At 41.5% G+C, this 16063-nt stretch overlaps 1 protein-coding gene across 1 annotated transcript in view; it reads right to left on the reverse strand.

Annotated features, from left to right (window-relative positions):
- The window catches only part of LOC121880183 (cadherin-related family member 1-like), a 264458-nt gene that overhangs the window by 108824 nt on the left and 139571 nt on the right, over nt 1-16063 (reverse strand). Inside the window, exon 3 of the mRNA XM_042387311.1 lies at nt 3703-4918. Coding sequence (XP_042243245.1) covers nt 3703-4288 — 586 coding nt within the window. The 5' untranslated portion in view covers nt 4289-4918. The remainder of the gene's footprint in view (nt 1-3702; nt 4919-16063) is intronic.

Here is a 16063-nt window from a genome sequence, read left to right on the forward strand (position 1 = left end):
GATCACTGAGCATCAGTATTCTAGGCACTATGGTCAATGAACATCTGTAATCTAGGCACTATGGTCAATGAACATCTGTAATCTAGGCATTATGATCACTGAACATCTGTAATCTAGGCACTATGGTCACTGAACATCTGTAATCTAGGCACTATGATCACTGAACATCTGTATTCTAGGCACTATGGTCAATGAACATCTGTAATCTAGGCACTATGGTCAATGAACTTCTCTAATCTAGGCACTATGATCACTGAACATCTGTATTCTAGGCACTATGATCGCTGAACATCAGTATTCTAGGCACTATGGTCAATGAACTTCTGTAATCTAGGCACTATGATCACTGAAGATCTGTATTCTAGGCACTATGAATGCTGAGCATCTGTATTCTAGGCACTAATATTGCTGTACACCTGTATTCTAGGAACTATGATCGCTGAACACCTGTATTCTAGGCACTATGAATGCTGAACATCTGTATTCTAGGCACTAATATCGCTGAACACCTGTATTCTAGGCACTATGAATGCTGAACATCTGTATTCTAGGCACTATGAATGCTGAACATCTGTATTCTAGGCACTATGATCGCTGAACACCTGTTTTCTAAGCACTATGATCACTGAACATCTGTATTCTAGGCACTATGATCGCTGAACACCTGGATTCTAGGCACTATATTCGCTGAACACCTGTTTTCTAAGCACTATGATCACTGAACATCTGCATTCTAGGCACTATGATCACTGAACATTTGTGTTCTAGGCACTATGATCACTGAACATCTGCATTCTAAGCACTATGATCACTGAACATTTGTGTTCTAGGCATTATGATCACTGAACATCTGTAATCTACGCACTATGGTCACTGAACATGTGTATTCTAGGCACTATGGTTACTGAACATCTGTATTCTAGGCACTAATATCGCTGAACACCTGTATTCTAGGCACTATGGTCACTGAACATCTGTATTCTAGACATTATGGTCACTGAACATCTGTATTCTAGGCACTATGATCACTGAACATCTGTATTCTAGGCACTATGGTCACTGAACATCTATATTCTAGGCACTATGATCACTGAACATCTGTATTCTAGGTACTATGGTCACTGAACATCGTGTTATAAGCACTATGATCACTGAACATCTGTGTTCTAAGCATTATGATCACTGAACATCTGTGTTCTAGGCACTATGATCACTGAACATCTTCATTCTAGGCACTATGATCACTGAACATCTGTATTCTAGGCACTATGATCACTGAACATCTGTATTCTAGGCACTATGGTCACTGAACATCTGTGTTCTAAGCACTATGGTCACTGAACATCTGTGTTCTAAGCACTATGATCACTGAACATCTGTATTCTAGGCATTATGATCAATGAACATCTGTGTTCTAGGCACTATGATCACTGAACATCTGTGTTCTAGGCACTATGGTCACTGAACATCTGTATTCTAAGTACTATGGTCACTGAACATCTGTGATCTAGGCACTATGATCACTGAACATCTGTGTTCTAGGCACTATGATCACTGAACATCTGTATTTTAGGTACTATGATCACTGAACATCTGTATTCTAGGCACTATGGTCACTGAACATTTGTGTTCTAGGCACTATGATCACTGAACATCTGTGTTCTAAGCACTATGATCACTGAACATCTGTGTTCTAGGCACTATGATCACTGAACACCTGGATTCTAAGCACTATGATCACTGAACATCTGCATTCTAGGCACTGTGATCACTGAACATCTGTGTTCTAGGCATAATGATCACTGAACATCTGCATTCTAAGCACTATGATCACTGAACATCTGTGTTCTAGGCACTATGATCACTGAACATCTGCCTTCTAAGCACTATGATCAATGAACATCTGCATTCTAGGCACTATAATCACTGAACACCTGGATTCTAGGCAGTATGGTCACTGAACGTCTGTATTCTAGGCATTATGATCACTGAACATCTGTGTTCTAAGCACTATGATCACTGAACATCTGTGTTCTAGGCACTATGATCACTGAATATCTGCATTCTAAGCAGTATGATTACTGAACATCTGTGTTCTAGGCACTACGATCACTGAACACCTGGATTCTAAGCACTATGATCACGGAACTTCTGCATTCTAGGCACTATGATCACTAAACACCTGGATTCTGGGCACTATGGTCACTGAACATCTGTATTCTAGGCATTATGATCACTGAACTGTATTCTAGGCACTATGGTCACTGAACATTTGTATTCTAGGCACTATGATCACTGAACATCTGTATTCTAGGCACTATGGTCACTGAACATCTGTATTCAAGGCACTATGATCGCACAACATCTGTATTTTAGGCACTATGGTCACTGAACATCTGTATTCTAAGCACTATGATCACTGAACATCTGTGTTCTAGGCACTATGATCGCTGAACATCTGTGTTCTAGGCACTATGATCACTGAACATCTGTATTCTAGGCACTATGGTCACTGAACATGTGTTCTAGGCACTAAGATCACTGAACATCTGCATTCTAGGCACTATGATCGCTGAACATCTGTATTCTAGGTACTATGATCGCTGAACATCTGTATTCTAGGCACTATGGTCACCGAACACCTGTATTTTAGGCACTATGATCGTTGAGCATCTGTATTCTAGGCACTATGATCGCTGAACATCTGTATTCTAGGCACTATGATCACTGAACACTTTTCGCGCCACTCAGTCACGGATGACGGTGACATATACGAGTATTGCCTCATTTCCTAATTCTATTTTATTAAATTAGTAGTTCATTCAAATCTGTTTTGGATTATTTTACGTATAATTTCATTTCTTATTTACTGTTTTCATTGTCTAACGAGACCCGGAAACATGCAGTTGTTCCCTTCAAGTTTGCGTAACAAGTTTCGTCATGGTCACCTGAGGAAAAACTTACAAGGTCGTTTATGATTTGCTTTACCTATTAGCTTAGTTGATGTGTCATGTGTGGTGAGGATGATAGAGGGACACTAGAGAACAGGACCACCTCGAGCGTCAGGGCTCCCTTAGTACCCGAGCTGGCAGAGTCCTGGTGCCTGTGTAAGATTCTGCCATAGGTTACCAGGAGACTATCATGGTAGTCTAGACTCTATACTTCATATCAGTTTTTTATTAATATTCTATCCATTACCTTTAAAATAACATACACCATCTTGTTCAGTACATTATATCCTAAATCCTAGTACCAAAATTTCTTATCCACAAGAAGGCAAGATGTTGTCTTTGAGTATAATTCACGAACAACTCTTTTTTTTTATGCAGCAGTGGAGCCACATTATTAAATAACTTATAAAGGGGAAAAGTTACTAGAAAGAATATCGTAAAATTATTAATACGAGGTTATAATGCTCGTCACAACAACCTTATTTCTTTTCGGTGTTTACAGTGGACTTACCTGGTGTATAAACTTAATAGTGTCAAAACTGTCAGTGTCCGCCAACCGTTCATTCTTATCACGGGGTTATAGTGTACTGCACACACAAGACGCAGCTGATACACGGTATATTGTTCACTTCTGGACTGTGATATGTGACACGACTTTCGAGAAAACTAATTGAGTGACATAACATTGGCAACATTTATGAGCACCTGAGAGACAAACATTTAAGGGTAGAAACAAGGTGAGCACACTTACCAACAGGTGCAGCTTCTCCCTCAGTCAGGCGTATCACGATCTCACTCTGTCCATTCAGGACGAACCTTGGGGGCGTGTTGGCTCCGACGGGCGGTACCAGCGACCCCACTAGCACCAGTATCATAAGCGCTGCCAACCACGCCTTCTGCAGCAGCCAGGTTTTCATGTAGTGATGTGTGGAGGCGGCGACGTAGGTGACCCGGGGGCCGCGGATGGCCGCCGGCCAGGTCGAGGGGTCGAGTATCACATGGTGAGTGTAAGAGCCTGTACTCTGCTCCTCTATTGTTTGAGTATCTTTACTTTTGATAACTTGCTCATATGGTTGTGTGTTAGCACTACAAGGTACTCTTAACGAGTTCACTTTTGCCACTAGTGGTACAGAGACCAGATTCGTTGCACTGGGTCTGTGGTACCTCACACTTCTGTGTCTGTGCACACAATGTTCACTCATAGTAGCACCTGCACTAGCCACTGTACGTGATGCTGTACAGTGGCGCCTCCTTACACATACACCAGCTCCATTTGGTAGATTTTCCACACTGCATTTCGCACGATTCACTGATGACTGACGTTGTCGCGCGCGCATCTTGGCAACTTACACCCGTTTTCTACAGTCTAAGAGAAAACGAATCTTACAAATGGGTTGTCTAATGTACAAATTAGCATGTTTGTCAGCACAGCCAGCCAGTGCACATCACGACACTGGTGAGTAATTACTGGTGTGAGCATCAAAGAGCGACGGGCAGGGAGCAAGACCGACTAATGGCACATCTCGTGATAGCCTCCGCCTAGGGGTGCCCTCACGCCCCGCGCCACACTCACACTTTCTCCCCCGCACATCAGGCACTGATGGCCATGCTGGCGGAGCTAAGCACTCACAACCTCTAATCTTGACGAGAACACTGGTGTCTTCGCCACACTGAGATAATTTGCTATCTTCACTTTAAACACCAGCTACTCCCGCCCTCACCCAAGTTGTTCTTTCCCAGCGATATCCTCAGGTCGTGACGCGCCCCACACCCAGGGTGCTGGATATGATCCCAGCAAGTCCTCTGGTTCTCAGGCCTTGACCAGGATCCTTGAGGTCGTCCCAGACAGTTCACGTGGTCGCCGGGTCAGGAAGGGAAGTGATATATCAAAAAGTAGCGTTATGGTGTCCCGCTGCTGCCCTCGGTCACTAGAGGTCTCCACGCTACAGGCGCCGCGTCACACAAACCTGCAAACGATAGATAAAAGCATTTAATCTCCCGTGTTTCACCTGCATAATGACAAAGGTATTAAGGCACATCCAATTAATAATAAGCCATTAAGGCACATACAATTAATAATAAGCCATCCTATCTTAACAATCGTCTTGATGTACAGGTAACGTCACACCGGCTGGCAATTTGACGATGACTTGTCATGACGATTATCTCCACACGACACACCATAATACAGTTACTCGTGACGTGCACCGCCATACAGCGCACAGTACAATGCTGAAACACGAGACACCGTTACGGCACGACGAGGTACAGCACATATCATGACGGAGGAAAAATTATTTAGGAAACGCCGAGTGATAAAACAGCCCTTCAGAGATCAAATACTTGAAGAATCGTGAAGCGTTACAACTTTGAGGAAGACGTGCAACAAATACACGCGGAAGAGATGACCTACACAGAAACATTAACACACACACACACACACAGTGACCCTTTAACAAATGTGTAAATAAAGGTGTGAAAAAAACTCCGTATACTCAACACAAAAGTATTTATAATCATTAATATTATTATTTTTATTGTTACTATCATTACTACCACTAATACAAACAGACACTCCTGCCCCCAAGATCAACACTATCTAATGTCTGAATTTAGTTCCACAAATTGTGTTATCATTGTATACATAAAGTTTTAACTGTGTATGTGTAATGGTATTATAACTTTCCAGACTCAGTGTAAAGTATACAAGCACACCTCATGTTTTCGCTGCTGGGGCAGCTTTCCATGTTTGTGGAAACAGTGCACCGTGAAGGAGCAAACCGGCAAGTTTTGACTCAAGCAAATATTCTACTTATTTATGAGTTGGTTTCTCGCGTGACAGTTTGTCTGGTGATGACCGAGATACACTGACAGACGACAGAAGCAAGACAACACCATCACTGTGGGACAACTTCTGGAGGAACATTTTCCGTGACCCACTCAAGAGTGAAGAATTGAAGATTTATTGCATGTAATTCCACCTGCAACAGCAGCTTTCAAAAGCGGGCTCGGTGTGATAAAGGTGAAAGCAGCTCCGTCAGTGGATATGCTAATCAGGGAGCTGTGCACTGTAATGAAAGGATCCCAGTAAGAGATTACGATGGAACAAAGGTGGCTGGAAGGTGTGGGGATATCATGTCAAAGGTCAGGTAGGCCTGAACATCACCATCAACCATACCGGGGGCTCACCCGTCGCGTATTATACTGTACACGAACTCCTAAGTTTAAAAACTATTTTTCTGTAATGATTTTGAACTCTTTTATGGTGAGTTAAACGGGTGTCAATACTTAAATATTTTCCAAGTTACCATTTTCATCAACTCTCACTGCACCGCAGAGTTTATCTGGAATGTTATTTTGGTTGTCGACGAGTGAAAATGATATTTCTATAAATGAAAGCGTGCGGTCGATGGAATATTTATTTTGTAATAGCATAGTGGCTCAGTGGCATGCTGATACAATATACTCATCACTGCCTATGCGGATACAATGTAAGCACCACTCACCTCTGTCTATACTGATACACTGTATACTCACAAGGTCCGTCTACCTTTATACTAGTGTTCACGAGTCTCAAGAGGTTCACTACCCATTGTCTTAAAGATTGTGTATACATACACAATGACACAATGCATACAAGGGAGTACATATATGCTGCTACACACACACACACACGCACGTCAGGGAATCTAGGCTACCCACATACTATATGAGGGAGTGGAGGGAGACGCACCCAGAAGAGAGAAGGTAAATGTCACTAGCAGGACAGGTAGTACGCGTCCACCTGATGATGCTCCCTCACCCCCTCCCTCCCACGCTCTCTACTCTTGCACTCTCACGCACTCCACTAGTACAGTCACGCACTCCACTCGTACAATCACGCACTCCACTCATATACTCACGCACTCTACACGTACACTCACACGCACTCGTACAGTCACACACTCTACTCGTACACTCATGCGCACACACACACAAACATGTACTCCCCCAAACACAGTCACAAACACACCAAGAAAACAAAGCGAGACATCATCAGGAAATGCTTAAAGCCAGATGATGATGATGATGATGATGATGATGATGTAACAATTATTGTGCTTTTATTTACCTTTAATTCCCTTTATTTATTTCTTCTTAGTTATTAGTTCTTTATTTTCCTCTTTATTTTCTTTCTTTCATTCTCTGTATACTTGTTAAATTCCTGTTCCCACCAGCCCAGTATAAACACCATAGTCACGTGAGACACCAAATGAAGTCATTAACACGTGAGATAAGCGCCAACCATCACTGGACCGAGAGGAGGGAGGGAGGGTGAGGCTGGGAGCCACATGGCCGGGCCAGGGTGTAGGCTTCGCGGGCACCAGGGCACTCTGGATGCCAGAAGCTGTCAGATTGATTACTACACTACATCCACAAATACCACTTTACACATGGTCATAGCTCACTGACACTAATGTGAAGTCACTAAGTATAACACCCTGTTTCACAATGAGCGAAATAATGTATAAGTTAGTTTGGCTTTAAAGCATACACTTGAACACTATATTATTAAATGTGACACTGTCAAAGACTTCAGGCCGCCTGGCTTATTGTATCATGAACTTTGTAATCACTGTATTGAATCGGGGGTGCTTGGGGACATTCTTGCTGTTTATCCCAAATTTGCTGCTGGCCCACACTGATTAGTCTGCACTTAGAATATGACGTTCAATGTATATGAACCAATGTTTTGCATGGGAGCGAACAGTGACATCACCCACATGACTCTGACCTATATATACTGCTAATGAATATGATGTATTTCTTTGTGTACGAACTCTGTCCTGCATGGCAATGAACAGTGACATTACCCACATGAATCTGACCGATATATACTGTCAATGAATATGATGTATTTCTTTGTGTACGAACCTCTGTCCTGCATGGCAGTGAACAGTGACATCACCCACATGAATCGGATCTGTGTATATATGTGTAGGTATGTGAATGTGTATGCATATGTATGTGTATGTGTATGTATATATATATATATATATATATATATATATATATATATATATATATATATATATATATATATATGTATATATGTGTATGATGTACACGGGAAAAGGAAACAACGGAGCACCTTAGCTTTCGTCTATTCAAGACATCTTCAGAGGCAACTGATTACATGGACAGAGAGGAATGTATGTATGTATGTATATATATATATATATATATATATATATATATATATATATATATATATATATATATATATATATATATATATATATACTGTTAATGAATATGATGTATTTCTTTGTGTATGAACCTCTGTCCTGCGTGGCAGTGAGAGGTCATTCCACCCTCAGTGTCAAGACCTAACTGAATTACTCAGAATAGGCAAACTGTACTCCAAGCTTTGTCAATAAATTTGTTAAACTAAAACTCTGTATACTCGTGAGATGAAGGTGAGGCGAGCGGACCGTGAGAGAGAGAGAGGGCGAGAGACTTGTTTATGACTGAGGGGAGGTGGGTGTTTGTGGTCGGGAGCCCCCTCACACACCAAGGGGAGAAGGAGAGAGGATAACTGGGGAGGAATAGGAGTAACATGCGATAACTGAGACACGAAAGAAAACAGGTGATAGGTTAGGTTATTACTAACGGGCTCACTTTATTACTGCGTACAACCAAGGCACTTATAACAAATCAACTTTTCTCAATAAGGGAGGGACTCTTAGTAACAGTTACTGCATTTATTGAACACTTTCTATTAGTTTTTGACAATAACACTTCAAAACAATAAACCCATCTTCCTAGCTAGTTAAACAGGGGTCACATGAATCACAAAACATTTCGTGAAATGGATACAACATGAAGGGTACTCACTCACACACACACACACACATATATATATATATATATATATATATATATATATATATATATATATATATATATATATACATATATATCCTGCCATTTGTGAAGGTGACCACACACGCCTATACTTCACTACGCCAAACCAGACTCCGTTTTAAAACCAGGTGCCCGCCTTGTTGGGGTATGGACTCAGCCTCCAGCCAATCAGCACAGTTAAGCCTAAGATGTCACACTCACAGGCCACTGAGTATGGCTCATGCCTCGGGCACTCCTGGTGTTATGGCGGGCAATCCTTGTCTAAGCTGAATTTCCTGTATTTCTCTAAACATGACATAATCTACTCCAAAAGGCATGACATTGTTACAATACTCCCCCTGGTCGCTTATATGAAAATTTGTGATATGTTGACAAAATTTTTCGCAAATTTCCATTCCTAATCGAAGCTAGGAATATCTCAAATTAATTACCATATAAAAATCATGGCATTGAAACAATCATGATGATAATGACGATGATGATGATGATGATGATGGTGGTGGTAATGATGGTGATTGATGATGGTGACGATGGTGGTGGTGGTGAAAATGGTGATTGATGATGATAATGGTGGTGATAACGGTCAGAAATAATGATGATGATGCGGACTGATGATGTTGGCGATGATGACAGTGATGATAAGGCGATGGTGATGATGCTTAGCGGAACGACCAAGAGAGAGAGAGAGAGAGAGAGAGTCTTCTCCGGAACTCTCAACACATAAAGGCTAAACAGTGCGAATGAATAATAATAATTATTATAATAATAATAATAATAATAATAATAATAATAATAATAATAAATAACAAAACAAATAAAACAATCATCACTGCATTACTCAGCTACTTTCTAAACCCAATAAAATAATATAATATTGTGATAAATAAGAACAAACTATTATAGTACAAAAACTATATACTTTACAGCTAATATAATCACCATTTACTTCTTGCCGGATCACTAATCTCACGTCAATAATATGTTCACCGATTATTACTCGACATTAAAGATGACGCAGAGAGAGAAACCGGATCTTGGCGACTAACTGGTAATAATATGTGGTGGGCAAGGTGGCTGCTGCTATCTTGGTGACTATCTGGCAATAATATGTGGTGGGCAATGTGACTGATGCTATCTTAGTGACTAACTGGCAATAATAAGTGGTGGCCACGGTTACTGATGCTAGCTTAGTGACTAACTGGCAATAATATGTGGTGGGCAAGGTGACTGCTGCTATCTTAGTGACTAACTGGCAATAAAATGTGGTGGGCAAGGTGACCGCTGCTATCTTGGTGACTAACTGGCAATAATATGTGGTGGGCAATGTGACTGATGCTATCTTAGTGACTAACTGGCAATAATAAGTGGTGGCCACGGTGACTGATGCTATCTTGGTGACTAACTGGCAATAATATGTGGTGGGAAGGTGACTGCTGCTATCTTGTGACTAACTGGCAATAATGTGGTGGGCAAGGTGACTGCTGCTATCTTGGTGACTAACTGGCAATAATATGTGGTGGGCAAGGTGACTGCTATCTTAGTGACTATCTGGCAATAATATGTGGTGGGCAAGGTGACTGCTGCTATCTTAGTATCTGGCAATAATATATGGTGGGCAAGGTGACTGCTGCTATCTTAGGTACAAGGTGACTGCTGCTATCTTATAATATGTGGTGGGCAAGGTGACTGCTGCTATCTTAGTGACTATCTGGCAATAATATGTGGTGGGCAAGGTGACTGCTGCTATCTTAGTGACTATCTGGCAATAATATGTGGTGGGCAAGGTGACTGCTGCCATTTTAGTGACTATCTGGCAATAATATGTGGTGGGCAAGGTGACTTCCCCGCTTTCCTTATAATACTCTACATCGCGACATAAATTGATAGCCAGAGTCACAAGTGGTTAATAGACTAGTATGTAGTGTTTCTCAGTTGCAAGTGGTTAATATGAAGTGTTTCTCAGTCACAAGTGGTTAATATTCTAGTATGTAGTGTTTCTCAGTTACAAGTGGTTAATATGAAATGTTTCTCAGTCACAAGTGGTTATGATGTAGTGTTTCTCAGTTGTTTAAAAAGTATATATATGACACTAATATTATAAAGGCATCAGTCTCTCATCTTTAAACATTTATATGGTAGTTATAGAAATTTTTAAATATATTATTATTATTAATTTTGTTCGTATTAATGACCATCTAATACATAATGGTTAAAGCAACAGTTTGTCGCGTCTTCTGCTCTGTAGAAAGTGTTCCTATGATCGGTTTCTCTTGGTGCCAACTTTCAACAGACAGACTCGTTTAGTGTTATTAACGCGTCATCATCATCAAGGCGTACAAATCTAAACAAGCTCCCAACAAAACTATTAGTGTGTCATATTTTACATATTTTCAGTGGGTAATAATATCACACATCTCTCCTCGTTGGATGATTTATTACAAGTGAATTAATTAAGGAATTTATTAATATTACTCCACCAATAAAAACTACAGACATGTTGCTTATGCATGTATCAGTAATTTAAATCTCGATATGATATGGACGCTGTGTGAGTCACTCGCGTTGTTAGACAAACGTCATCATAAATAATATAAGAATTTAACAGTTTGATGATAAAATATAATAAAATAATAACCGGCAAGAAAGTTATGGTCTTCAATATTACTATTAATATCAGAATTATTTTAGTCATATTTCAGCAGATAGTGTTCCTTATAAACTAAATAAGTGAAAGGTTAAACTGGAAGCCACAGATTACTGTTGCACCAGATTACTACCAAGGCACGATGGGTTAGTTGGGGCGGCGGGGGAACAAAGTTGCAATCCATAACATAATAATGCTACTGGACTCTAAAACATCACGCTGGATGATTGGTGATTCGTTTTACTTAATATAGCTCACAGTAAGTGATACTATTCATTTATTCAGAATAAGTTTAAATTATGGCATGACGGACCGATGTGTCGGAGGCTTGTGACCACTAGCCATCACAACCAGGGTATATTTACGGTCTTACAAGGAGGATTCCCCCGAAACCTCAGCACTCAAGACTGACACCGGAGGATGACCTCACGACACGAACTCCTTGAACTTTAAGAAGACGATTGAGCCAACTTTCTACCCTGCCTAGTGACGGGAGATGAGACCTGGATCAACCACTGGGTCCCCGAATCAAAGAAGGAATTCATGCAGTCTAAGCAACCACATTTTCCGACCCCCAGGAAGTTCAGAAGTCAACCCACAGCTAGCAAGATCGTGGCCTCAATTTACAGGGATGACAAAAGAATGCAGCTGATCCACTACCTGGGGCCTATAACAACGCTCAGCGGTGACTATTATGATGATGCCCTCATGTGAAACGGTGGCAGGTCATCCAGGAGAAACAACAATGCTGCTGCTGCTGCCGCTTCCGCCGTCGCCGCCGCCGCTGCTGCTGCTGCCGCCGCCGCCGTCGCCGCTGCTGCTGCTGCTGCTGCCGCCGCCGCCTCTGCTGCTGCACAACACTACGAGGGTTCATTAATTCCATTTCATGACTCAGGTTTCGAGCAGTTCAACCACTTTCCCTAAAGCCCATGTCTAGCCTTAAGCAACTACTATTTGTTTATAAACCTGAAGTTTAACCTACGAGGACGACAATCTGGAGGACGAGGAACTGAAGGAGACTGAGGCGTGGGTTGAGGGCCAGACGCAAGACTTCATTAAGTTTGAATGAAGAGAAGTTATGAGTGTTGAGTTAAGAGAGACTACAGGATGTATAATAAAATATGAATTGTGGTTCCGCATCTTTATTATGGACCCAGTGTGTCAAATATTTTGATCACCTTTCATATAACAGATGTGGCGGAATTGTCACTGTCACCCGTCCCGTGACGCCATTGTCTTGTCAGTGTGCACCCCAGCAAGAACTGCTGTACCCAGCTGACCTGATCTAATCTTGTTCACAACGTGTAAGTCAGTAAAAAGTTTGACTAATAGTATAGTGTTACCGGTAATTAATGACATTCTAACAACAACTTTTTAAGCTGTGTAGCAACACTGCCTTAACAATCACCCCAGAAATATAAATTATAGACTATAGTAATTACTACTAATAATAATAATATCAACAACATGAATAACAACAAAATGCGGTTCAGATGACACTATTACAATATATATATATATATATATATATATATATATATGCTAATAACCACAAGGAAAGAAGAAAACACGAAGTTCCCAAGCGCTTTCGTGTAATTCACATCTTCAGGGGTGAGTACAGACTAAGAAGAAGTACAAATCAAGGTGTATATATACAGAGGAGGGTGAGACCAGGTCCACAATGGTCAGGTATTAGGTAATGACCCTACTAATCTTTAAAAAGCACTGCAACGGTCGGTAGTCAGGTCAGAGGGTAAGGTGACCTAACCTTCTCACCTGGTTTCAAATCTTCTTAATTACAAAATTGTCCAATTTGTACATACCATTACTCAAATTCATGTTAACGGATTTGGTATGTTTAATGAGACTAGATTCTATAATGTTCCTACTGACAATTGAATTGCAAGGTAATATTGAGGAGGCATTATCCCAGTCAATGCAATGTTTATTATCCCACAAATGAACAAACAAAGCATTGGATTCCTGGCCTGTCCTAACACTATATTTGTGTTGTTTAAGTTTAGTTACAAGATCTTTACCTGTCTGGCCTAAGTAAAACATATTACATTCCTTGCACGAAAGCGCTTGGGAACTTCTTTTTCCTTGTGGTTATCAGCATATACCTGGATCACGCGCACCTACAGTGATTTATTTGCATATATATATATATATATATATATATATATATATATATATATATATATATATATATATATATATATATATATATATATATATATATATATATATGACCAATTATTTTCACGGTCTGCCTGACACGTGTACGGCCGTGGGTCAGGTGTGTATACTAATATGTGTAACTTTATATAAATGGGGGCAGTATTGCACAAACGGAACATTCCCAGCTGTCTCAAGCTCACAAACGCAGCGGATATTACTTTATCGATTTCGACACACAAGTAACATTACCTGACACATGTGGTGACACTAACGAGACACCTGACAATGTATGTCACCTGAGTGATGCCTCGACCTACCTACAGTAAGGTGACCCCATAGTCCACCTGGATATACAAACACCACCTGTGCACAGTATAAGAAGGCAGACGCCTCAATAATCCATAACACAAGTCACAGCTGATGAAAAACACGAAAGAAAACAACAACGACAATACTACTACTACTACTGCTCTTGCTGCCACGAACGATAATATTAAGCCATAAGTCAGACTTGTTGAGAAAAAATACTAAACCGCTTTATATTTATCGGGAATTTCCCTGCCCCGGACCCTGACGCGGCAGACAAGAGCTCCACCCCCCCCCCACCACACACACACACAACCACCATTCCCTGGCCATTACACGTAATTGAAAGTTAATTTAATGTAGGAAGAAAATAATGGTGATGGCTGAGAAAATTGATCGAGACGGATACCATTTTAAGACGTGTGATGCCGAAGGCGATACTGATACTACAGGGGGTGTGGAGTTACCGGTAGTGTGGAGGTAACGGGGTGAGGAAGTGCCGGGGGTGAGGAGGTACCGGGGGGTGAGAAGGTAACGGGGGTGAGGAGGTACTGGGGGTGTGAAGGTACCGGGTGTGGAGGTACCGGAGGTATGGAGGTAGCGGGGGAGGTGGCGGGGTGAGGAGGTACCGGGGTGAGGAGGTAGCGGGGGTGAGGAGGTACCGGGGTGAGGAGGTAGCGGGGGTGTGGAGGTAACGGAGGTGTGGCGGTAGCGGGGGTGTGGATGTAGGGAGATAGTGTACTTGGCGCCAATTACCATACAGTCAATATAGGGAAGATGTGTCAGGAGAGGGGCAGGTAAGTAAGGGGGGGAGAGTATAGTTATGTTGAAAAATATGTCAGGATAATTCTGTCAATAAATCATAAAATTCTTCCGCATAAATCTCTCACACACACACACACACGCACACACTTACTTCACAAGAAAGCCCATTCAAGCACAGCAGCTACCACACAATACATCACCACAATTTACTAAACTGACGACACTATAGCAAGAACGGTATAAACCTCACTCACGCCTCTGTAGACGAAGGCTTTAGAAGATTAATCTGCGATAAAACTTGGATGCAAGACTTACAGAAATACGCTATATATAATGGTTGTAGGGTGTAATACTGTACTTAACACGTATCTCAAAAGTACAGCACCATCGTCTTTATACTGAAACCCAAACCGTTACAAACAGTAGAGAAAACATTACTCCGTCATGGTGAAAACAAACGTTGTCTTGCGATAAGTCCTGAGAGTGCTAGTTCCTGGCGAGGGAGATACTTGTGGTCCAAGGCGGCCGGGTTCCCACACTTTGCCCAATTTTCCCACGGTGCGGTTATTGGGTCTGTGTGTTACCTGTTACCATCCTCTGCTCAAGAGACCAGCGCGGCGTTACATCACGGCGTGCTTTTACTTTTTACCTCTCACCGTCAATAATATAATGATTATATTACATTACTTACGTTACCGGAGGATTGTTGTGGTGGCATTCATCACATTGTGTCAAGGTCCGGGGTACATCTTACCACTGTTATTGTCTCCCGACACTTACACTCACGACACACCCACAGAAAGGACAAACAGGCCCTAAAAATGTCAAAAAACTTACACACAAACTTCTTTAGTCACCGTTATTTTTATTCCACTATTGCGCAGTCACTCACTCGCTGAACACCATAACCCAGGAAAGTTTTCGACACACGAGCAATGCGAGAGAATTACCTCTTAGTAAATCAGGTTGGGAGAGCAATCGAGGGTTTCTGCTGACTCATCAGTATGTCACCATGAAGACGGACGACTGACACTGACAGCTAGTTAAGAGAACGTTGCAGTAACTCCTTCCGTCACTCCCTTTGGTATACATTGCCTCATCACCGAGTGTGTAATGTTATATCCAATCAAATACATTACTGATCTGGTTCGTCTAAACATATAGTTAAGAGATGTTATTATACTGTAGAGAGCAAAGTGTTTCTTAATGAGATGAAGCAAGAACCTATCACATCATACCGCACAGTGCACCACCCCACACACCATCACAGTGGGTATCACAGTGAGTGGCATCCAGCTGGCAGGGCCCA

The sequence above is a fragment of the Homarus americanus genome, unplaced genomic scaffold (assembly GCF_018991925.1).
Source record: "Homarus americanus isolate GMGI-L3 unplaced genomic scaffold, GMGI_Hamer_2.0 scaffold30108, whole genome shotgun sequence".
NCBI lineage: Eukaryota > Metazoa > Arthropoda > Malacostraca > Decapoda > Nephropidae > Homarus > Homarus americanus.